At 44.5% G+C, this 26,295-nt stretch overlaps 1 protein-coding gene across 1 annotated transcript in view; it reads left to right on the forward strand.

The window, feature by feature from the left end:
• CSPP1 (centrosome and spindle pole associated protein 1) overlaps positions 1-26,295 on the forward strand; it is a 150,063-nt gene that overhangs the window by 121,336 nt on the left and 2,432 nt on the right. Inside the window, exons 26-27 of the mRNA XM_026659714.1 lie at positions 10,050-10,159; positions 10,926-11,076. Of these exons, the coding sequence (XP_026515499.1) occupies positions 10,050-10,159; positions 10,926-11,076 (261 nt within the window). The remainder of the gene's footprint in view (positions 1-10,049; positions 10,160-10,925; positions 11,077-26,295) is intronic.

Consider the following 26,295-nt stretch of genomic DNA (forward strand, 5'->3'; position numbering starts at 1 on the left):
TTTTTCTACTCTTCATGCATCACTTATTACGGTAGATGACTTTCAGCGTTGTTCTTTAAAATGACATGCCTCCACTTGATATCTTAGAGGATTCTATATAGAGGAATATTTGTGAGGCACATTAGGGTTACAGTCTAGTATGTGCTTCTTTAAACTCTTGATATCTATGTGTAAACGTGAAATTATATTTTTCCTCTCTTTGTCATGTTCATTTATCACATCTTGTTTCAAATTAGACTGTAAGTGCTCAGGACAAAGGCCATGTCTTCCTGGAATTTGTATACAGAACTCAGTATAACATAGCCCGTGACCTGTTTGGGCCTTTGGGTGCTGGCCAGTATAGCTATCAGCAGGAATACTTTCTTGGGCATAAGGGTGCCACAAATTACCCTTTCCTATCACCAAAAGGTCAAAAAGCCTGCAACATTTATTCTTTATGACATAGAGGAAATATAGAAGTTTTATGCCTGTAGATTGTTTTATGAAGCTAAGAAACCCTATTTATTCTGTATTTCCCCCCACACCCAACCTATGGGTAATCACTGTCTTTGGCTCCAGGTAAGGGGGAAGAAGGGTGTCAAGTTTTTTGTCAAATGTGAATTTCACATTAGGAAACAGTCAAACTCATTGTGTTAATATATAAATATTGGAGAGCATGATATAATCTGACATTAGATGCACAGGATCTAATCAGTCTTTCCCATCTCTTTGATTCTATGAGTAGCCTGCACCAATCTCTCCTCACTCTAGGAGATGTTATTTATTATTTACTTATTAAGTGATGAAAGCATGCTCAGTGCTGTACCAAATGTAAATATTGAGAGTACTTGTATAGAAGACAGACATAGAAAGACAGAGAACCCAGAAAATTCTGAACAGTCATCCAAGAGGAGCAATGGGGGCAAAATCTTTAGCTGGCTTCAAGACTGAGCTTGGTAAGTTTACAGAGGGGATGGTATGATGAGATTGCCTACAATGGCATGTAACCTGTCTGCGACAGCTAGCAGCAAATATCTCCAATGGCTGGTGATGGGACACTGGATGGGGAGGGCTCTGAGTTACTCCAGAAAATTGTTTCCCGAGTGTCTGGCTGGTGGGTCTTGTCCACATGCTCATGGTCTAACTGATTACCGTATTTGGGATCAGGAAGGAATTTTCCCCCGCGTCAGATTGGCAGAGACCATGGGGCACGGATCAATTGCAGGTTTAAACTATCGTCACTGGTGAATTCTCTGTAAGTTGAAATCTTTAAATCATGATTTGAGGACTTCAGTAACTCAGCCAGCAGTTAGGGATCTATTACAAAACTGGATGGATGACGTGTTGTGGCCTGCGATGCACGGGTGGTCAGACTAGATGATCACGATGGTCCCTTCTGACCTTAAAGTCTATGAGGATGCCCTGGGAAACTCAGAGGAAGTGGTCACACTTTTTAAAATCTAATAATGCTGATATGGAGATACTCCATCTAGAGACAAAAAACAGAGTATGTTCCCAAGAAGAACTTGCAATCAATCTAAAAGTCCAGCTAAGAGCAGGGAATGTGTTTAACAGGAACAGTACACTAGATTTTTAGTTGTGGTGACATAGTTTCAAATATTAATCAATATGTGATATCTAGGCAGATGACTAGTGAGAGTGAATTTTGTGGTTTTGTTATAATCCCCATTTGTGCACATCCCAAAACCACCGTACAACAAGCAAAGGTCAGAACTAGTATGGAGGGCATGCAAGTCTTTTCTCCCATTCATCTGCACTTACCATGTCCGTATAATATTGGAGAACAAATGCCTGTCTTCTGCGTCAACAAGCAAGAGAGAGGAAGATCTGCCTCCCTGTGTGCAGAAGTGGTAAGCCTCAGGAAGCGGTGTATCAGCAATCACATCACCGTATCAGCAGCCTGCCTTCTGGGGAAGCAGAATATGCTCACAGACTTCAGCAGACACTTGCACTCACCCACGAATGGAAACGTCACAACATGGCGCTGCACACCCCAACCAGAGATCTATTCGCTTCTCAGACAAACAGCAAATGCACCACATATTGCTCCAGAGGAGCCCCCGGTCACCACTGCCAGAGCGATGCGCTGCTTCTTACCTGGTCAGACCAGTTCAACTATGCCTTTTCTCCGATGCTGATCCTGCCACAAGTTCTACACAAGATCTGACAAAACATATTAAGGCCCCCTTCTGGCCCAGACAGTTCTGGTTCCCCAACCTCCTGTGTATATCATTTTGCCCATCTGTTATCCTCCCAATATTCCCTGGGTTCCTGACCCAATGCAATGGCAAGATCAAACACCCCAATCCATGACCACTCCACCTCAGGGCGTGATATTTGGATGGGCAGGATCCCTAGAACATTCATGTTCCTCATCTGCATGAGACATCCTCTCTAATAGCAGAAAAGACTCCGCTAGGAAATGTTACCTATCTAAATGGAAATGCTTCTCATCTTGGACACAACAAAGAGGCGTCCTACCAGAGATTACAGATATTCCTCTCATTTCAGACTATATCCTATCTTCGAAGACCTCGGGTCTATCCATCAGCTCTTTATCAGTCCACTTAGCAGCGATTAGTGCATACCATTCACCCGCTCGAGGCTACTTGATTTTCACATACCTACTAAACTATGAATTCTGGAAAGACTTTCCTGCCTACTCAGAAGAATCCACCCCAATAGGACCTGAATCTCGTTCTCTCAGTGCTAACAAGACCCCCCCGCCCCTTTGATCCTTTAGCTACTTGCTCCGTGTCCCTCCTGTCCATAAAGTTCACCTTTCTCGTAGCTATTACATCAGCAAAAAGGGTTGGTGAACTGGGAGCAATGACGGCAGACTCTCCATAAACTGTATTCTGTAAAGATAAAGTTTCTTTGCATCATACCCCAAATTTATCTCCAAAGTAATTTTGGAATTTCATCTTAACCAATACATGAACTCACTTGTGTTCTTCCCAAAACTGCATGCTTTCTCAGAAGAACAAAGACTCCATTCCCTTGGTGTTTAATAAGCCTTGGCCTCTTACCTGTACAGAACAATACCAATCAGGAAATCTTGGAGACTGATTGTCGCCATAGCAGAGAGCATCAGAAGGCATGCCATCTCCACCAGGAGAATCTCTACATGGGTGACTGGATGCATTCTACTCTTCTATCAGCTCTCAAACCTCCCTCAACCAAAGGCTTCTCTTCAAGAGGTACCCCTCCTGGACATCTGCATAGTGGCCATGTGGAGTTCATAGAGTCATAGATTCTAGGACTGGAAGGGACCTCGAGAGGTCATCGAGTCCAGTCCCCTGCCCTCATGGCAGGACCAAATACTGTCTAGACCATTCCTGATAGACATTTATCTAACCTACTCTTAAATATCTCCAGAGATGGAGATTCCACAACCTCCCTAGGCAATTTATTCCAGTGTTTAACCACCCTGACAGTTAGGAACTTTTTCCTAATGTCCAACCTAAACCTCCCTTGCTGCAGCTTAAGCCCATTGCTTCTTGCTCTATCCTTAGAGGCTAAGATGAACAAATTGTCTCCCTCCTCCTTCTGACACCCTTTTAGATACCTGAAAACTGCTATCATGTCCCCTCTGTCTTCTCTTTTCCAAACTAAACAAACCAAATTCTTTCAGCCTTCCTTCATAGGTCATGTTCTCTAGACCTTTAATCATTCTTATTGCTCTTCTCTGGACCCTTTCCAATTTCTCCACATCTTTCTTGAAATGTGGTGCCCAGAACTGGACACACTACTCCAGTTGAGGCCTAACCAGCGCAGAGTAGAGCAGAAGAATGACTTCTCGTGTCTTGCTCACAACACACCTGTTAATGCATCCCAGAATCATGTTTGCTTTTTTTGCAACAGCATCACACTGTTGACTTATATTTAGCATGTGGTCCACTATAGCCCCTAGATCCCTTTCTGCTGTACTCCTTCCTAAACAGTCTCTTCCCATTCTGTATGTGTGAAACTGATTGTTCCTTCCTAAGTGGAGCACTTTGCATTTGTCTTTATTAAACTTCATCCTGTTTACCTCAGACTATTTCTCCAATTTGCCCAGATCATTTTGAATTATAACCCTATCCTCTAAAGCAGTTTCAATCCCTCCCAGTTTGGTATAATCTGCAAACTTAATAAGCGTACTTTCTATGCCAATATCTAAGTCGTTGATGAAGATTTTGAACAGAGCCAGTCCCAAAACAGAGCCCTGCGGAACCCCACTTGTTATACCTTTCCATCAGGATTGGGAACCATTAATAACTACTCTCTGAGTACGGTTATCCAGCCAGTTATGCACCCACCTTACAGTAGCCCCATCTAAGTTATATTTGCCTAGTTTATTGATAAGAATATCATGCGAGACCATATCAAATGCCTTACTAAAGTCTAGGTATACCACATCCACAGCTTCTCCCTTATCCACAAGACTCATTATCCTATCAAAGAAAGCTATCAGATTGGTTTGACACGATTTGTTCTTTACAAATCCATGCTGGCTATTCCCTATCACCTTACCACCTTCCAAGTGTTTGCAGATGATTTCCTTAATTACTTGCTCCATTATCTTCCCTGGCACAGAAGTTAAATTAACTGGTCTGTAGTTTCCTGGGTTGTTTTTATTTCCCTTTTTATAGATGGGCACTATATTTGCCTTTTCCAGTCTTCTGGAATCTCTCCGATCTCCCATGATTTTCCAAAAATAATAGCTGGAGGCTCAGATACCTCCTCTATTAGCTCCTTGAGTATTCTAGGATGCATTTCATCAGGCCCTGGTGACTTGCAGGCATCTAACTTTTCTAAGTGATTTTTAACTTGTTCTTTTTTTATTTTTATCTTCTAAACCTACCCCCTTCCATTTAGCATTCACTAAGTTAGGCATTCCTTCAGACTTCTCAGTGAAGACTGAAACAAAGAAGTCATTAAGCATCTCTGCCATTTCCAAGTTTCCTGTTACTGTTCTCCCTCCTCACTGAGCAGTGGGCCTACCCTGTCCTTGGTCTTCCTCTTGCTTCTAATGTATTGATAAAAAGTCTTCTTGTTTCCCTTTATCCCTGTAGCTAGTTTGAGCTCATTTTGTGCCTTTTGCTTTTCTAATCTTACCCCTGCATTCCTGTGTTGTTGTTTGCCTATATTCATCCTTTGTAATTTTGTCCTAGTTTCCATTTTTTATATGACCTCTTTTTATTTTTTAGATCATGCAAGATCTCGTGGTTAAGCCAAGGTGGTCTTTTGCCACATTTTCTATCTTTCCTACCCAGCGGAATAGCTTGCTTTTGGGCCCTTAATAGTGTCCCTTTGAAAAACTGCCAACTCTCCTCAGTTGTTTTTCCCCTCAGTCTTGAGTCCCATGGGACCTTACCTATCAGCTCTCTGAGCTTACCAAAATCCGCCTTCCTGAAATCCATTGTCTCTATTTTGCTGTACTCCCTTCTACCCTTCCTTAGAATTGTGAACTCTGATTTCATGATCACTTTCACCCAAGCTGCCTTCTACTTTCAAATTCTCAACGCGTTCCTCCCTATTTGTTAAAATCAAATCTAGAACAGCTTCCCCCCAGTAGCTTTTTCAACCTTCTGAAATAAAAAGTTGTCTGCAATGCAGTCCAAGAACTTATTGGATAGTCTGTGCCCCGCTGTGTTACTCTCCCAACATATATCTGGATATGTTCTATTCACACGTTTGCGAGGCATTATGCGCTGAGACATGACTCTGCTGCTGATGCCTCCTTCAGGACAGCGGTTCTCTGCTCAACCCTATCATCCATATCCTTGTACCCTCCTCGTACTTAGGTACTGCTTGTCAATCACCCATAGTGCAATACAATAGGAACCATCACTCGAAGAAGAAAAGGAGGTTGCTTACCTGTAACTGAAGGTTCTTCGAAATGTGTGGTCCCTATCTGTATTACACTAACTGCCCTCCTTCCCCATTGCTTCGGATCTTCTCTGATTCCCGGTGGACAAGGAACTGGAGAGGCAGTCGATCTGCCCCACCCTTTATCACCTTGCTCAGAGGCACAAGGTGAGCCAGGGCGCATGCACAGACCAAAGAACACTACTTTCCATTTCTCTGGCTCCAGGCGTATGGTGTGCATGCATAATCTCACTGTAGAATACAGATAAGGACCATGCAGGTTAGTAACCTCCTCTTTCAGAGCCAAAGATGTTTAAAGTAACAGGTTGTGATATGTAGCAGAGGTGAAATAAATGCTTCTATTCTCGGTTCTTCTGTTAAGCATGTGATTTTATCAATATACTGTGGAAATAGTTCAGAAACTAAGAACAATGGTATTGTTATGTATAGTCACTAAGAATACTGGTGTTTTTAAGGTTGACTTTGAAATGATATTTTTAGGTAGAGAGACAAGGTGTATGAGGTAATATCTTCTATTGGACTAACTTTTGTTGGTGAAAGAGACAAACATCAATCTTACACAGAGCTCTTGTGGCTTTTATTTAAGACTTAAGTTAGCTGGCTAAGTATTATGAAATCAAAAAGTAATGCAAAACATTCATAACTTATTTGTTCCAATTCTTCTTTCCATGTTGTTTAAAACTATGTTACAAAATGCTAAAAAAGGTTGTGAGAACTTCAGTTATGCCTGCAACAAGGTAGCGTCTCCCTTGACATAGTGTCATCTCCTAGGCCAGGACAAAGATGCCCCTCCTATGACTTCTCCTTTTATACATTGTTACTGTCATAAACAGACAGTTAAGGGTTAATTCCTCTTTTACCTGTAAAGGGTTAAGAAGTTCACAATACCTAGCTAACACCTGACCAGAAGGACCAATAAGGGAACAAGATACTTTCAAAGCTGGGAGGGGGGAGCACAGTCCTTTTGTCTGTTCTGTGGGTGCTTTTGCTGGATGGGGAGAAGGAACCATCCCACTCCTAACAGGGTAGTGAGTAATTAGAGAAGGAATGTATTAAATTACTTTTATTTCTATTTGTGATTTCTTTTTGCAAAATAGAGGGAGAATCAAATTAGGTTTTTGTGTAACTTCAAGGTTTTGCCCAGAGGGAAATCCTCTGTGTTTTGAATCTGTTGTCTGTGAGATCATCTTGCTTTCTAATCTCAGAGGTATTCCTTTCACCCTTTTTCTTTAATTAAAAGTCTTCTTTTAATAACCTAATTGATTTTTCCTTGTTTTAAGATCCAAGGATTTTGGATCTGGGCTCACCAGGAATTGGTGGGGGGAATTTTCTTGAGTCTACCCAGGAAAAAGGGTATAGAGACTTGGGGGAGGGAAATTAGTCAAATCCTGCCAGGAAAGGGGGGATAAGGACTGGGGAAATATTTGGGGGAAGGCAGAGTTTCCAAATGGCTCTCCCTCAAACGTTTTTTTAAAACATTTGGTGGTGGCAGCGACTGTTTTGCCTAAGCTGGTAAAAATAAGCTTAGGGGTTATTCATGCAGGTCCCCACATCTGTACCCTAAAGTTCAGAGTGGGGGGGGGGGACACCTTGACCGTTACACACCAGTTGCATATTACATTCCAGATGTTGTTACCACCTTGTACCCTATAGTTTGAACAAAACATTTTCATCCTTATCTTTATGAGGAGTCTGTGTTCTTGTACCATCCTGTCTGGTCAGGAATGTGCTTACTTGGTTAGGTGATACTTAGATGTTACAATTCTGACAAGGCCTATTTTGGTTCACCGCCTTTGGTTCGTACTGTTAGCCATGCGTAGCGCTCTAGCAAGGCCTACACCAGATACCGAACTTATGTTGTTGGGCATAAAAGGCGCAAACCAGGAGCCTGAAACAGGCAGTGGAGACAAGTTTCATACACTTTATGTGTTTCACAGCAAAGGAGGGATTGAAAACTGTTGTTAAAGGAAGACAGGACCATCATGAGAAAGACATGAAGGACATAAACATCACTTGAGGGTATATCTATACTAGTCAGAGGACACACATTTGTAACTTGATCCTGTTAGAATAGTTTTGGGGGGCTTGTTAACGTAAGTGGGACTTAACATATTATTATGTAATCAGGCTAATAATTCAGATATGATCAAGAAGCCTGATTACAGAATGTTGTTAAGGAACACAATCACCCATAGATCTCCCTTATAAAGAGAAATACCAAAAGCGCCAACTGGCAGAGGGCATAAGAGGTGTACAGGGGTTTACAGGGATCCCCTGGGTCTGATGTCTGCATAATAGTGAGCCAGAGGATGTTATGTGAAGTCTCTACTAACAGCCAGTAACACATTGGTCATCTTAATCATTGCAAGATGTCTGTATGGATGATATTTAAATAGTTATCTGTTGTGACAGACCCAGACCAGTGGGGTACAGGAGTCTGGTAGAGGGCAAATATACTGGTCACTGGATGAGTAGTTTTCTGTTCCCTGAGTGACCAGAGCAGGGGCTGCACTAGTGTAATCAGGAACCTGCTAGAACCAGTTAAGACAGGCAGGATAATTAAGACACCTGGAGCCAATTAAGAAACTGCTAGAATCAATTAGGACAGGCTAGCTAATCAGGGCACCTGAGTTTAAAAAGGACCTCACTTCAGTTTGTGGTGTGCATGTGAGGAGCTGGGAGCAAGAGGCACAAGGAGCTGAGAGTGAGAAGACATATTGCTGGAAGACTGAGGAGTACAAGTGTTATCAAACACCAGGAGAAAGGTCCTGTGGTGAGGATAAAGAAGGTGTTGGGAGGAGGCCCTGGGGAAGCCCAGGGAGTGTAGCTGTCATGCAACTGTACCAGGAGGCACTCTAGACAGCTGCAGTCCACAGGGCCCTGGGCTGGAACCTGGAGTAGAGGGTGGGCCCAGGTTCCCTCCAAACCTCCCAACTCCTGATTAGACACAGGAGGAATTGACCTGGACTGTGGCTTCTACCAGAGGGGAAGGTTCTCTGAGCTGTTATCCGACCCACATGGTGAATCTGTGAGGCGAGCAAATCTGCCAATAAGCGCAGGACCCACCAAGGTAGAGGAGGAACTTTGTCACACTGTCTCTATTGAAAACTGTGTTCTTCAGGTATGTGAGTTAAGACAGGGTACCAGAAGGTGATTTAAACAGGTTCTGTTTAGGCAGGGGGTAGTAGATGCTTATCTCTCTGGTTAGTCAAAGTGTATTTTGTGGCTTACAATTTAAGACTTTTTACATTACTGAGCCTGATGCTAATGAAGAGATTGTGAATTCACATAAGAGAAGATCTGCAGGAAAAAACAAACACAGCAGGGGGCATCGTGTTTGATTAAAGATAATGGATTTTTGGGGTATAACTTGTGGGTACTGAGGTACACCCAGAATCCTTCACTGAGGAGAGGAACTGTCAGTGTGTTCTGTCTTGCAAAAGGAGGATCACAGCCAACCTGGCTGGAAAACACTGCTAAGACTTTAGGTGAGCTAAACTTCTTTAGGCAAGACAGCATGTTGTTAATTAAGTCTAGGCCCTAGAAGGCATGTTATGATTTTATTTTATGTGTAACCATTTGTTTCCAGTATTTCCACTTGCTATTATTTTAATGTCTAGTCTTTGTTAAATAAACATTTGCTTGATTTCAATGTAAATGTAAGTGTTGTGGGTTAAATGGAGCGGTGATCTGAAGGGAAACTGGTAAGCAGGTGTGTATTGTTCCTTTGGAAGCAACTCATTGCTCCAGGAGGATACATGGAGAGCTCGAGGGTTGGAGTGTGCCTATCACTGACCTGTAGAGAGAGAGGAGGGCCTGCTTAAGCCTGGAAGGGAGTGCTTGTGTTGCCTGTGGCCAGCAGAATTGGGGAGCTTACCTCTGACAGGTACAACAAGGCTTCCTCATGCTAAGGGCAGCTGGTAGCGAGGCGCCTTGCTGGGTACTCTGAGAAGCATCACACATACCCATTACATACAAGTAATTGTTATGCAGTATCACTAAGCTTAGTGGTTCCCCATGGGATGTCCTGATGAAAGGTATTTCTTTGTTAAGTGTATCTGTGTCAAGTTGTGTGTGCTATATTAGCACTGCTTGTTTAACAACTACATGTAATCAGACTTATCACAGTGGTGATTTGATTTTCTTAAGGGATTTGTTCACTTTCCCTTTTCCAGGCACTAATGGGGAAACCTTTCCAGCTTTCGAAGAAGTTAATTTATCTTCACAGCCACCACCATCTGCAAGGGAGAGGAGACGAATAAAGAAGAAAGCAATGGAATTTACTGTATGTATGAAATGTTTCTCTCCCCACCCCTGCACCTCTCTTCTGCATTTGATGAAGAAACCTCAGGGGTTTCTGAGAAGAGAGACTAATATGAGTAGTGGTATGGAAAAACTGTTGTATAGAGAGATTGAGAAGATTGGGGTAGTTTACTTTACAAAGGAGACTAATAAGAGGGGACATGATAAAAGTATATAAAATAATGATTGGTACAGTATAGAGAAGATAGATTGGGAGCTTCTGTTCTCTCTTTTATAACACAAGAACAAAGGAACAATCAATGAAATCAAAAGGTGACAACTGAAATCTGATGAAAGGAAATCCTTTTTTTTTTCTTTTTTTTTCTTTTTTACATGATATGTAGTTAAACTGTGGAACTCATTACCACAGGATGTCATTGAGACCAAAAACTTAGCAAGATTCAAAAAGGAACTAGACACTTATATCTACAGTTACAGTAGCTAATGCTTGGAAGAGATATTAAACCTTTTTTTTCAGGGCAAATTAATTTCTAACTATTAGGAATTGGAAGGAGATTTGCCTATTGTGGAGTTTCTTGCATCTTACTCTGAAACATTGGTATTGGCCACAGTCAGAGAGAATCCAGTAGACTAGATGACAATTACTGTGTTCCTTATTTCAGTAGGTGACATATTATATGGCTGTAGATTATGTGTATATACATAATATACATGGGTTGTATACCTAGTGGCCCTTCAGCAGGAGTGTCATATTTACTGAAATCTTCCCATGTTTTCTAAATCTGCAGGATGATGTCCCTTTTAGCAAGTCACCACCACCACAGCCTGACAGCTTCTCTTTGCACTCAAGCTCCAGTCTCAATGTTGATCTGCTGAAAGCCAGGAATGAAGAACGATTGCGAAGATTGAATGAGTTGCAGAAGAAATCTGTTAACCTAGGTATGACTTTGTTGGATGTTAAAGATAAAGAAACAGATATTAACAGACAAACTACTTGTAGACTAAACAAGAAGAAATTGGCTAAGACAGTCAAATTAGATTATTTTGACATAATTTAATACTCTACATCACTGGTTTGCTGGAAAATCAGTTGATAAAAAAGGTTTGAATTGAAGTTTGTTGCAAGTTTTGAGAGGTCAGGGATATAATAAGGAAAATGAAAGGATATGTGATACCAACTCAAGACGTGTGTTGTGACTACGATAGTGGTACAACCTAATATCTGATGCGTCTGTGAAAAGAACTAAAACTCTTCAATAAAACCCATAATGCAGCTGGCCAATTGAGCCATGAATATGGAAGCTATATTCTTTTTTACCCCCTGTGGAGCTCAGCGCATGCTATGAAGCATAATGTTTCATTACTCCAGTCTTGGCACAAGTAGCTACAGATTATGTTGGTGATAAAATTCTCAAATTGCAGTATTGAACTCGGAGCTGCTGTCACAAAGAATTCCACAGGCTGACTTTATGGAGAAGCATTTCCTTTTTGTTCTGAAAGTGTCTGGTTTTAATTACATGTACTGATTTGTCCCCCAGTCAGTATGTTGGGACATACTCAGTTGCGCTGAAAATACTCTTTGGCATAAGTCTCAAATCCCATCTTCAAGTATAAACTAATCAACATCCTGTCTAAGCAGTTTTAAAACCAGTATTTTTTTTTATTTGACAGCCATTATTCAGAAGGCATCACAAAATGCTTTACAAACTGTATGTATTTGATTTTGTAGCAAATGGTACTCTTACAACCAGAGTTGTTCTTGTCATCACTGGCTCACTGTAATTTTCATCCAATAGAGCAACAGTGGTGAAAAACCCAGCATGCTTGACTTTCTTTGTGCTTTTACTCTGCCTTCTATTCATTTCTGTCTTCTTTGCGGCTAAACTCTTTCCAAACCCTCCTTATGCCATACAATTCAAATACATCTTCACCATATTCAGTCCTCTGCTGTCTATCTACCCAACTTCTTTTCTTGTTCAATCACACCCCCCATGGTTTCACTTAATATTGTGTGAACAAAGTTGCTATTAATTATATATAACTTGGTTGGTCTTTTTTTTGAGCCAGTCTCCACCTTTTCTTCCTTTGCTACTTTGACTGCCGTGTCTCTGAATGAGGGTCTTCCTTCTTCTTATCCATTTATGTTAACTAGTAGTATTTTACTAGATTTAAAAAGTTGGATTTTACAATGGCATTTAGTGTAATCTAAGCACAGCCTGTCTGTCTTTTAGTGATTGTCCACGTGGATTCCATTCTTGGTGCCCATGAGACTTATGCATGCGAGATCAGATTCTTTTGGCCAGCATTGTCTTTGTGACCCCTCCCCACTCCAGGTCATAAAAGATGGAGACGGTCCAGCCATCCCTTGGCTCCTTCTTTTCCCCTATGGCAGCAAGATGGAACCCTTCCAGTGTCCACCTGCTTTCCTAGCGATAAACACTGTCCTGTTACTGAATTGTTAGTTACGAGTAAACTGGTGTTAGTTGATAATGTAGATAAGGGATTCCGAAATTGCAATACGCATACCCCTGAGGGTACGTGAGACATCTCTGGGGACTATGGGGGAGAAATTGCGTAATGGTGGTTTTTATTTATTTATTTATTGATTGCATTTTCATAATAGGCTACTCAAATGAAGCTTTAAAACGCTGTGGGAATTAGTTATCTAAAATACAGCAGTTAATTTACTTCAAGATGTACCAGTGAGAACAGGTACCTAGAGACTCTCACGTACAGAGCCCTCACCTCTAGTCACTGTACAGTGCGTGTTCAGTTGCCCAGCAACTGTCCAGTCTAGCTGAGCTCAGAATTAGTCCCTTCTAATGGATTTGAGTGTTTCTGCTCTCACCCAGTGCCAGGATCTCTGGTTGTAGATGCTATCCAGGAGAAGTCCAAACAACAAGGACATCTCAAGCCAACAACTAGTGAGAAGGACCCTGAAAAGTTGGTCTTATTTGGATGTAAAATCTACTTATCACCCAGCCTCCAAATGAGAGTAGCTAATAATGAGGTACTTCTCACAAAGTACAGTTACTTCCACTGGGACAAGCTGTTTCAATTTACAAGCAGGTTTCCTATGGAATATAAGGAAGAGTTAGAATCTATAATGAACAAAAGGCAGCTGGTAGCTTGCATGTCCCTACATGCAGCTCTAGATGCATCTGATACAGTGGCACACATTGTGGCCACATCTGTGGTGATGAGAAGATAGTCCTGACTACGAGCATTTGGGATACCCAGAGTGGTTTCAACCACTTGAAGCTCAGCCAAAGATATCAGTAAGAGCATGCCTCCGACTTCTGGGACACGTGACCTCATGCACCTACTTAATGTGGTTTGCCAGACTTCACCTACTCTCCATTCCAGGGTGGTTGAAATCAGCGTATCTACTCACGAGGCACCAAATGAACATGGAGGTCATGGTCCCTTAAAGCAGCCGCTCCTTGTTAAACTGGTGGAAAGACCCTCGTCATGTGTGCAATACAGTACCCTTTTCTGCATCTCGACCTACCAAAACTGGTGACAGATGCCTCCAAACAGGTTGGGAGAGCTCATTGACATAATCTTTAAACTCAGGGTATGTGTTTCCTTCAGGAATCTCACCTATACATAAATGTCTAGAGTGGAGAGCCATCCATCTGGAGATATAAAACATTTCTGCTTTTACTCCATGGTCCACAGTCCGGGTGCAGACAGACAGACACCACAGTTATGCATTTTATCAGTAGACAGAGAGGAGCCAGGTCATCTCTGCTCTGTCAGGAAGCTGTTTGACTTTGGAATTGGTATATTCATCTCCAGATCATACCACTGGCCCTGCATCTGCCAGTCATTCAGAACTCTCTAGCCATTTACTTCGGTAGACAGTTCAGATAGCGATGAGGAGTTGATCAAGGATGCAGTGTTGCAGAACTTTTTTTTCAGGTGGGGTTATCCATCAGTAGAGCTACTTGCCACAGACCAGAACAAGAAATGTCAAGTGTTCTGCTCCAGAGGGGGCTCCAGTCCTGGCTCCCTGTCAGATGCCTTTCTCATCCCCTGGATACCAGGACTGATACATGCTTTTCCCCTGAGTCCCATGCTACTGAGGAAACTGAAAGATTTGCAGCATTGGCCAGACAGTTTGGAATTCAGATCTGGTGAACCTCTCAACGTAAGCCCCAAACACTGTGGCTGCTCTGTCTGACATAGTCTTGCAGACCAATGGTCAGATCCTGCACCTGGACCCCAATCTGCTACATCTGGCAGCCTGGATGCCAGCTGGGTGACATCCACCAAAAGCTGTGCCAAAATTCTACTCCAAAGCAGGAAAGCCTTAAACTAGACTTGAAAAAGCTAAGGAGAAGTTTTTTGTTTGGGCATCTCAGAATCAGCTCTCTCCTTTGACATCGCCCATTTCAACATCTACTAGCCCTTAAGCAATCTGGAGTTTGTCAGCTCCATAAGGGTACATCTAGCAGCAATATATGCATATTACCCTCTGTAGCGAGGCGGTGGGATACCCCACAGCCCCGCTGAGGGCCGAACCTCCCCTAACACCAACGTGGGCGGAGCCACCAGGTCCAGCGCCTGCCCCTCAGAGGTCACGGCGCCGACCCGGAAGTATAAAAGCCCGCCTGCAGAGCTCAATGGAGAACAAGCCGGCGGAGAGAGCAGACGTCTGTGGCCGAGCTCCCATTTGGGAGACAGCAGCAGGCCGCGACCGGCCTGCTGACTCACCAGGCCAGCCGAGCCTATCCCTTGCCCGTTACCCTGAGGAGGACTGGCCGAGCCTGCCCCTTTCCCGCTATCCCGAGGAGGAGCTGAGCCTGCCCCTTTCCCGCTATCCCGAGGAGGAGCCGAGCCTGCCCCTTTTTCGCTATCCCGAGGAGGAGCCGAACCTACCCTTCGCTATCTACCCGGAGGAACAGATGCTCGTGGAGACCACCGAGGACACTAGTATGGCCCAGGTACCCTACGAGGGAGAGTGTGGAAGTAGCCCGGGGGCAGCCGACCCCAGTCTGGCTGCAACGCTGCCAGAGCCTATGTCAGTGTGTTGCGGCCAGGATCCCCACTGACAGCAGCGAGTTTCCGCTGTTGCTAGGGCCCCGGGCTGGGACGCAGTGGAGTGTGAGGGCCTGCGTCCCCCCTGCCACCCACCCCTTGGGTGGCAGGCTCCCCCTTTTTCCTGGCCTAGCGAGGCTGGGACCTCTCGCTCATAGACTCAGCCCCTGCTTAAGGGCCTGAGTTCCTGGCTATTTGATTGCTGCCCCGCCCTGACCTAGGGCCTGGGCCGCTACAAACACTGACTCAGCCCTTGCTTGAGGGCCTGAGCTCCAGACTGTGTGATTGCTGCCCCGCCCTAATTGAGGGCCCGGGGCTTTTTCTGACCTATTGGCTCAGCCCCTGACCGTGTGTTTGCTATCCCACACTACCGCTGGACCAGGACTGACGGCGGACCAGAGCGAGGCGGTGGGATACTCCACAGCCCCGCTGAGGGCCGAACCTCGGCCGAGACTTCTACACCCTCTATACAGGGTCATTCTGTATTTTCCAACCCTATAGTGACAGGGTTCCCTAGGGTACATAATAGGTTTTTCCCTCTGTTTAGGAGCCCCTTTCCTCTTGAGACCTCAATATAATATTAGCAAGGTTGATTGGCCCCCTCCCTGTTTTGAGCCGTTAGTATCCTGTTCCCTATATCACTTTCCATTAAGGGCAGGTCTATACTTACTTCCTGGTCCGGCCGTAAGCAATCGATCTTCTGGGATCGATTTATTGCGTCTTGTCTAGACGCGATAAATCGATCCCGGAAGTGCTCGCCGTCGACGCCGGTACTCCAGCTCGGCGAGAGGAGTACGCGGCATCGACGGGGGAGCCTGCCTGCTGCATCTGGACCCACGGTAAGTTCGAACTAAGGTACTTCGAATTCAGCTACGTTATTAACGTAGCTGAATTTGCGTACCTGAGGCCTGGTCTACACTAACCCCCCCAAGTCGAAGTAAGGTACGCAACTTCAGCTACGTGAATAACATAGCTGAAGTCGACATACCTTACTTCGAACTTACCGCGGTTCAGACGCGGTCCACACGCGGCAGGCAGGCTCCCCGTCGACTCCGCGGTACTCCTCTCGCCGAGCTGGAGTACCGCAGTCGACAGCGAGCACTTCCTGGTTCGACTTATCGTGTCCAGACCAGACGCGATAAGTCGAACTCAGAACTTCGATCCCCAGCCGCCGAACTAGCGGCTGGGTGTAGACCAGCCCTTAGTTCGAAGTGGGGGGTTAGTGTGGACCAGGCCTTAGATTGCTGTTTTAGTAGTTATTACATCAGCTCAGAGGGTAGAGGATATTCGCACATTCACGATGGGTACCCCTTATACAGTGTCTCATAAGCATAGGGTTACTCTCATGTCTCATCCCAAGTTCTGGAGTTGTTTGAGTTCCAAATTAACCAATGTATTCATCATCTGGTTTTCTTCCTCAAGTCTCACTCAACCCTGGGGAAAGGAAAATTTCATACACTTGAGGTAATAAGGGCATTGTCAAACTATCTTAACAAGATTAAATTGTTCAGGAACACACCTAGACTGTTTGTTTATTGCCTTTGCTGAAAGGATTAAGGGTGAGGTATTTTCCTCAGAGCGATTATGAAAATGGATCTCCAACTGTGTAAGAGCAGGATATGAGTTACCGGTATTTGTTAGAACCACCTGCCCACTTTAGAGCTCATACCACTAGAGCTAAGACAGCTTCTGCCACCTGTTTTGAAGAATGTCTCTATTTCTGAAATCTGTAGGGCAGCTGCGTGGAGCTTGGTCCACACCTTTTCAAGATACAACTTTTTGGTAGAGGCTTCCAGCTTGGATGCCCACTTTGGTAGAGATGTCCTGCAGTCATTGTTTAAGTAGGACTCCTACTACCCACTTCCAAGCAAACAAGTAACCACAGTTACAGTAAGGTAAGTTTATCATTCCTTTTGCAGTTAGCACATCAGTTCTTCCCTTGTTAGGGAGATATAATGGATCACTTCATTTCCCCGGAGATGCAGCCAAGTCTAGGGTGGGTAGTAACAATGTTTTCTTCAAAGTAAAACTTTTTGATTCCATGTAACAGTTAGAAATAACAGCTACAAGAAGAAAATTTGCTAAAGAAGGGCTATCAATTGCTATTTGTTATTAATTAACAAAAATAGTAACTGTATAAGCTTTACTGCTGGAGTGTTTTTCCTGGGAATTTAATATAGAGTAATCAGATATCGAAATCCTTTTTCCAAACTTCTGTATTTTTTCTTAATAGGTTAGTTTTTTCATCACCAGTTTCTGGACTCAATTATTTTGACCATCACTTTTATAAAGTGATGGTCAGGGTGAGTAAGTGACCAGACTTGGTCTTTTTTTTTTCAAAATATATTTATCTATAGAAACAGATATCTGTGGAGCCTCCAGGGAGCCCTGATTTTTTTTTTTAAGTGAGAAACTGTTTCCCCTCCTGAGATTTTTTTAGATCCTCAGTACAGGATGGCCACTCTGAAAGAGAGGCGCAACGCCTGTGCTGCCTCTCCCACTCGATGCCATCATCACTTCCTCTGGCTTTGGATTAGGTGGAGCCTGTGTGACGTACCAAGAGGGTCCTTTCTGAGAAGTCTAGGCCTGATGAGTCAGAGGTCTGTGCTCTCCCCTCCTTTCAGAAGTAGGAGGGAGTTTCAAGATCAAAGGTGGAAGGCTTAATTGTAGCCAGATTATTGAGGTGCCCTGCAGCACACAACCCCTCTCTCTCTCTTTGTAGGCCTGGATATAAGTAACTTGCCTCATTTCTTAGTGGGCATGACTGAGAAGATAAATGGATCAGTAGGCTAGAGACAGGATGTCTTTACTGGCTAAGATACAGGGGAACACTCTGGTACCATTTAGAATAGACAAGATATGCCTGTAATGTAAGATGAGGTAAAGAGTACGTGTGCCTGCGCAGTGTGTGGTCGGAGCATGCTGTACAGGGATTGGTTCCTGCAAAGCAACCAAGCCAATCCAGAAGCAAATGATGCGCAGTGTATAGTTAAGGATGTATATGTTGTTAGTCTTGGTAAAGATGTTATATAAGGTAAAGTGCTTCTGTGTAACTTTATAGTGTGGTATGCTCTGTACCCACCCCGTACACTTGAGTCTGATCAACTCAATGTAGCTTTGCTCTATACCAAATAAAGGAACCTGAGTGATAAGACTGGAGTCGAAATGAGTTCTTTGGGAACCGAGTGGAAAAGGTCTTGGGGAAACCCCAACACTGTTCACTGTCACTTGGGGGCATGGGGAAATCTGTTTTTCCCTACATGATTCTTTGGAGTTGTCCCTTATTTATGGTGGTCCTATTTCCTACTCTTGCCAGGTGAACCTGAAGCAGGGAGAGAGACTAAAAGATGTGAGTGACTTAATAGATTCTTGTTAAACATGACAAGAATTGAACAGAATCTTTGGTTTAGAGCCTGTTTTGTTTCAGGGATTTTAGTGAGAAACGAACCCTAATAATCTATAAATGTTACATTGTATGGTGTGTCTTTCCTGCTCCCCTTGCCCCTTTGTTTTATGCAGTGTTGTTGTAGCCATGTTGGTCCTAGTATATTAGAGAGACAAGGTGGGTGAGGTAATATCTTTTATTGGACCACCTTCTGTTGGTAAGTGAGACAAGCTTTCAAGCTTCACAGAGATTTTCTTCAGGTCTGGGAAATTTATGCAGAGTGTTAAAGCTAAATACAAGATGGAACAGATTGCTTCGCATTAGTAGTTAAGACATATTTCAAGGGACCATTCAAGGTGAAGTGGCCCCTCCAGTCATAAGGGAGGACAGGAAGGGAGGGGGAGGGAATAAGAGCAGCTGGAGGGGGGGATTGTTACTGTGCTATAGATTATTGTAATAAACCATAAATCCAGTGTCTCTATTCAGTCCATGATTTTTACTGTCTAGCAAAGTTATGAATTTAATCTCCCAGGCTCGTCTTTTGAAAGTGTTGTGTAGGTTTCCTTTGAGGAAGAGAACTGATAGGTCAGATATAGAATGATAGCTTTGTGAAAAGTGTTCACCCACAGGTGATGTGGTGTTTTTCGTCTGTTATCATTTTCCTGTGTGAGTTCCAGAACTTCACTCCTCTGATGGTTAGAAACCTTCGCCTAATTTCAAGCCTGAACTTGTTGATGGCCAGTTTATATCCATTTGTTCTTGTGTCCACATTGGCGCTTAACTTAAATAACCTCTCTCTCTCCCTGGTATTCATCCCTCTACTATATTTATAGAGGGCAATCATATTTCCCATCTGTCTTCTTTTGGTTAGGCTAAACAAACCAAGATCTTTGAGTCTCCTCTCAGAAGGTAGGTTTTCCATTCATCGGATCACCTAGTAGCCCTTCTCTGCACCTGTTCCAGTTCGATTCATCTTTTTTAAACATGGGAGACCTCATTTGGAATACCATGTGCAATTCTGGTCTCACCAGTGCCTTGTTTAGTGGTACTAACACTTCCCTGTCTCTACTGGAAATACTTTGCCTGATGCATCCTAGGACTGCATTAGTTTTTTTCATGGCCATATCATATTGATGGCTCATACTCATCCTGTGAGCAACCAATATACCCAGGTCTTTCTCCTCTGTCACTTCCAACTGATAAATCCCCATCTTATAGCAAAAATACTGTAGTCCCTAAATGCATGACTTTGCACTATTAAATTTCATCCCATTTCTATTACTTCAGTTTACAAACTCATCCAGATCTTCTTGTATGGTATTCCAATCCCCTCCCAACTTTGTGTCATCCATAAATATTATTAGGACACTTGTGCCAAGGTCAGTAATAAATATGTTAAATAAAATTGGTCCCAACACTGATTCCTGAGGAACTCCACTAATAACTTCCCTCCAGCCTGACAATTCACCTTTCAGTATGACCTGTTGTAATCTCCCCTTTAACCAGTTCCTTATCCACCTTTCAGTTCTTATATTAATCCCCATCTTCTCCAATTTAACTAATTATTTCCCATGTGGAACTGTATCAGATGCCTAACTGAAATCCAGGTAGATTAGATCTACTGCATTTCCTTTGTCTTAAAAAAATCCATTATTTGATCAAAAAAGGAGATCAGGTTGGTCTGGCACAATCTACCTTTTTTAAAACCATGTTGTATTTTATCCCAATTACTGTTCAACTCTATGTCCTTAACTGCTTTCTCTTTCAAAATTTGTTCCAAGACCTTGCATATAATTAAGGTCAAACTAACAGGCCTGTAGTTTCCCGGATCGCTTTTCCCTTTCTTAAAAATAGGAACTATATTAGCAGTTCTCCAGTCATAGAGTACCACCCTCGAGTTTACAGATTCATTAAAAATTCTTGCTATTGGACTTGCAATTTCATGTGCCAGTTCCTTTAATATTCTTGAATGGAGATTATCTGGGCCCCCCAATTTAGTCCAAAGAAGCTGTTTGAGTATGACTTCCACCTCAGATGTGGAAATTTCTACCTCTATATCCTTGTTGCCATTAGTCACCCTGCCACTACCCCTAAACTCTTCAATAACTTCATTAAAAACTAAGGCAAAGTGTTTAGGTGTTGGGCTATGCCTAGATAATCTTTAATCTCCACCCCATCATCAGTGCTTAGCGGTCCCACTTCTTTCCTTGTTTTCTTCTTATTTATACGGCTATAGAACCTTTTACTATTGGTTTTAATTTCCTTTGCAAGGTGCAACTCTGCTTGGCTTTTTGGTAGTTCTCACGTTATCCCTACACTTTCTGACCTCCAAGAGGTAGCTTTCCTTGCTGATCCCTCCCATCTAATTGTAGGCTTTCCGCTTTCTCTTAATCACCTGTTTGAGGATGCTTGCTCATCCAGCTTGTGCTGCAACCCTTCCCTACAAATTTTTTCTCCTTGCTTGGAATGCAGGCTTCAGATAGCTTCTGCAACTTTGAATGAAAGTAATTCCAACCTTCCTCCACATTTGGATACTTGAAATCTTCAGTCCAGTCCACTTCCCTGAATAATTCTCTTAATTTTTTTAAGTTAGCTCTTTTGAAATCAAGGATCCTTGTTGCAGAGCTATTTTTGTTTATTCTTCCACTTAGTTTAAATTGAATTAGCTCATGATCACTCAAACCAAGATAGCCCTCTACAACCAATTCTTTTATGAGGCCCTCCATGATAGACACGCAGCCTTAGTCTTAACTAGTTATGCCAAACAATCTGTTCCATCTTGTATTTAGCTGTGACACTCTGAGTAAGTTTCAAAGACCTGTGTAAGCTTGAAAGCTTCTCTCTCACCAACAGAAGTTGGTCCAATAAAAGATATTACCTTACCCACCTTCTTTCCCTCTCCCTTTTGTCATTCATTACCCACTTTACAAGAAAAGCTGTTGACTAGTTATTTCTATAACACCTGAAGGGTGGTAAGAACTTCCTAGAACTTAGATGTAATATCCTCACAAGTGAATTGGGAGGAACAAGGAGTAATGGAAGAATTGGAGTGGGAATAGAGGAGAGAAGACAATTTGAATAAGGAGCTAGTAATCAGTTGAAAGTCCCTTCCTATAACTGCCGCCTCTTCTTTGATGGTTCCTATTGTATTCCACTGAGGGTTATACACGTGTGCCATGCATCTGGAGCTGGAACTTTTGAAAGTAGTAGTGTGTGTTGGTCCATGCATGCATTCTTGATCCATCTCATGGTTACATCCAAGGTGATAAAGGGTGGGGTCGACTGACTGTGCCCTCGGTTCCTTCTCATCACAGCATTGTCCAAGTCGGAGCCTCTTCTGAGGAGAGGTCTCCACGCCCTTGTATTATGTCGTCTCCTCGGAGGGTGTGTTTCCCCACGCTAGACTTGCCTGCTTTGGGCCATGTTCCCGCCCGGTCCCCTGAGGCTCCTGTTGTTCCAACATTCCAACAGCATTGCATTTGAACCAACCTCTGATTTCTCAGGGTCGGAGGACTCGGACGGCGCTCAGGATCCGCCCTTCCTGTACTGCTGGTATGACTACTCCAAGGCCCCGCCAGCTCAATGGCAATATCTTCTCTTTACACAGCACTAGGGTCATTGATACCCTACTCGTGGGGCCCATATCAGCATCCGTCGGAACTGCTGGGATGGCTGTACTGGGGATCGTGGCTGCAGTATCCACCATTGGCACCTTCCCGCTCTGCTCATGAAGAGTCTCCCGTCTCCCCCCTTCAGCCATCATTGAGCAGGTGTTCCAAACTGCTGTTAGAAGATGTGTTGCTTTAGTCTGACTCTGACAGTACCACCGGAACCTGAGTGCTTCCCTTTGTCTTCCCTGGATACTACGGTGTCCTTGACTCCCTCCTCGCCCCTGGATGACTACCAACAATTCCAGGATCTGCTCCATAGGGTGGCTAGTGCCCTCAACATCCCACTGGAGGAGGTGCAAGATAAGCAGCATCAACTAGTTGATATCTTGCATACCTCGGTACTGGCCCAAGTGGCCCTGCCAATCAACGAGACCATCCTTCAACTGGCCCAGACTGTCCGGCACACTCCAGCCACTTGCACACCCACCCCCAAAGGGGCAGAGAAGAGGTACTACATGCCTCCAAAGGTGTGTGAGTTTCTTTTTCACCCACTACCCAACTCCCTCATCATTCAGGCAGGGATGGAATGGGCCCGTCAGCAGCACCTGCATTCCACCCCAGCAGATAAAGAGGGCAAACGCCTGGACCTTCTGGGCTGCAATGTTGTTTTTTCCTCTGCCAGTCTCCAGTTTCGTATTTCAAATTAGTTGGTTCTGTTTGTGAAATATGACTTCCTTACCTACAGCAAGCTAATGGATTTCACAGACAAACTGCCCCAGCGGGATCAAGCCCGATTCCAGACTACCCTAGAGGAAGGGAAGCTGGTTGCGAGGACAATGCTGCAGGCTACAGTGGATGCAGCAGACACTTCTTCGCGCACAATGGCTATGGGGATTGTCATCTGAAGAGAGTCCTGGATACATTTGTCCAGTTTTCTGAGGGAGTTCCAGATCACCACTGAGGGCCTTCCTTTGGATGAGTCTCATCTCTTCAATCAAGAAGACTGTTGACTCCCTTCACTCCCTCAAAGGCTCTAGAGCCACTCTCCAATTGCTGGGGATTGACACACTGGCGCCCAAGTGCAAGTTCTACTGACTACCCCCGACTCAGCGATTCAGAACTCCCGAATTCTTCCAACAGCAGTCCTGTGAGCCTCCTTGCAAATGGTAGAGGACCCAGTGACCCCGTCCCTCAGGTTCATCATCGTCACAACCTTCTGCATCTCGTGACCAATCTTCACAGAATTGTTATTTCTGAGTACACTTTGAGAGCCGCTAACCATCATGCTTTATACCATGCACCTGAACCACCCCCTTTGGAGGGTGCCTAGCGCTCTTCTTAGCAACTTGGAGTGCGATAACAACAGACAAGTAGGTCCTGGATGTTATTCGACATGGCTATATGATCGAGTTCAAAACACTACCTCACCCACATCCCCGCCCCGACCCCACTTCGGGGATCACTCTCACGACAGTATCCTTGCCCTAGAAGTGGACTCCTTGGTGCAAAGGGGGGCGATAGAACCTGTTCCCTCAACCTGTCAGGGAGCGAGGTTCTGTTCCACCTACTTCCTAGTCCCCAAGGAGAAGGGTGGGTGGCAACAGATCCTCTACCTCTGCTGTCTCAACTGCTTTATACGAAAGCCAACGTTATTTGTATGTTCACCCTGGCAGCCGTCATTCCTTCCTTAGAAAGAGGCATGTGGTTTACAGCTCTCGATATGCAGGATGCTTACTTTCATGTGGATATCCATCCTATCCACAGATACTTCCTGAGATTCATGGCAGTTCGTCGTCACTTCCAGTACAGACTCACCACTGCTCCACGAGTCTTCCCTAAAGTCGTCTCGGTAGTGGCAGCCCACCTCTGGCGTCAAGGTGTCCTTATATTCCCTTATCTTGACGACTGGCTGCTGGTGGCCCGATCAAGAAAGGAAGCTCGAGCATCGACCTCTATGCTGCTCACACTCCTCTCCTCACTGGGGGTCAGCATAAATGTCGAAAAATTTACTTTGGATCCCACTAAATCCCTAGAATTCACTGGGGGCACGGATCAACACGATCTCAGCTCATGCCTACCTCCAGAGGACAGGTTCCAGACCCTGCAGGAGCTAATTTACAGGGTGCTATCCAGTCTTTCTGTCCCAGTCAGGACCTGCTTTTCTCTTCTTGACCACGTGGCGGCTTGCATTTACATGACTGCCTTCGCTTTTGCTGCCTACAACTGTGGCTCCATAGGGTCTGCTTTCCCATGCAACACTCTATGGACTTTCTACTCACTGTTTCCCATGAGGTTCTTTCCTCTCCTCCCTCCACTGGTGTATGGATCTGAGTCAGGTTTGTATTGGGATACCATTCCTTCTGTCTTCCCCTCCCACCACAGTTATCACAGACGCATCATCTGCTACAGATGCCTTGTTCAGAGTGGCCCACATGGATGAGCATATGACTCAGGAGACATGGACTGCTCGAGAGGCCCGGATGCACATCAACATCCTGGAACTTCATGGTTTTCCAGAGAGAGCGAGAGAGTGTTTCTCCCAGCCATTCCTGTCACATCCTCAACATGTCAGGCAACACCACCATCTGCTACATCAACAAGCAAGGGGGCTTGGGATTGGTGCATTGCCCACAAGATCCTGTTGTCGGCAGCATATCTTCCCAGCACTCAAAACATGATTGCGGACTCTCTCTCAGCAGGAAATTTGTGACTGACCATGAGTGGGAGCTTCATGGTGCTGTGGTCACCAGCATTTTCAACTGCTGGGTGACTCCTACCAGGGACCTCTTCACCTCCCAAACCAACAGCAAACGCAGCCAGTACTGCTTCAGGGGAGGGCTTGGTGCCCTTTTCCAGGGTGATACCCTACTCCTCTGCTGGTTGGATCAGTTCAATTACTCCTTTCCCCCTCTGTCGCTTCTGCTATGAGTCCTGCACGAGGTCAAGTGGGAGAGTGAGATGTTCTTTTCCGATAGCCCCATTCTGGCCTCGCCAGTTCTGGTTTTCCCCTTCTCTGAATGTCAGCGCACTCCCCGCTTTCACTGCCACCTCTCCCAGATGATGGAACCATGGAACAGAGAACAGCCACACTGAACAAGGCATCCGTAGCAGTCTTGCACAAAGGCATAATGGGAAGAGAAGGTATGTACTGAGCTCCATGTGACTGCCTTACATATGTCTGTAAGAGCACGTCGTGAAGCACAGCTGTAGTTGGTTTGTGCTCTCATGGAGCAGGCCCATATCCCACAGGGCAGAGACATCCCTGATAACTGGTAGCAGAGCATAATGCACCCTGACACCTACTTCGAAATCCTCTGAGTAGAAATCACTTGCCCCTTAATGTGTTCAGCTATAGCGACAGTTTGGGGGACTTCCTGAAGGGTTTCATCCACTGCAGGTAGAAGGCCAGGGCCCTGCAGATGTCAAGGGAGTAAAGGCGCCTTTCCTCCACTGAGGTGTGAGGCTTTTGAAAGAAAGAAGCTAAGTGTATAGGTTGGTTGAGATGAAAACTAGAGAACCTTAGGAAGACACTTGGGGTGCAAGTGTAGGGAAACTTTGTCTTTATGAAATGTAGTAAATGGGTGGGGTGTCGGCCATCATGGCCCCCAGTTCGCTAAGCCATCTCGCGAATGTGATACCAACCAGGAAGGCGACCTTCATGGAGAGGAGAGAAAGAGAGCACAAGGCCACAGGTTCAAAGGGTGACTTCTTCAGCGTCTTCAGGACAAGGCTGAGGTCTGCTTGGGGAGCGATGGGCTGAATAGGAGGGAAGCTTCAAAGGAGGCCCTTCCAAAACCTGGAAGTTAATGGGTGAGTAAAGAAAAAATGCCCCTCCAGCAGAGGGTGGAAGGCACTGAGAGCAGCCATGTGGACTTTGACGGAGTTGAGAGGCGAGGCCAGACATCTTTAGGGAGAGGAGGAAGTCTAGAAGAGGAATGTCCACTTCCTCAGGGACAAGACCCTTCTGCTGGACCCAAGAGATGAAATGCTTCTATTTAGTCTCATAGGATCGCTTTGTGGACTCCTTTCTGCTACTCGAGAGGATGTTCTGCACTGCTAACAAACATTCCCACTCTAATGAAGATGCCCATCCAAAACCCAAGCCCAGAGGTGAAGAGT

Source organism: Terrapene carolina, unplaced genomic scaffold (assembly GCF_002925995.2).
Source record: "Terrapene carolina triunguis isolate 2854851 unplaced genomic scaffold, T_m_triunguis-2.0 Scaffold58, whole genome shotgun sequence".
In the NCBI taxonomy this organism is placed as follows: Eukaryota; Metazoa; Chordata; order Testudines; family Emydidae; genus Terrapene; species Terrapene triunguis.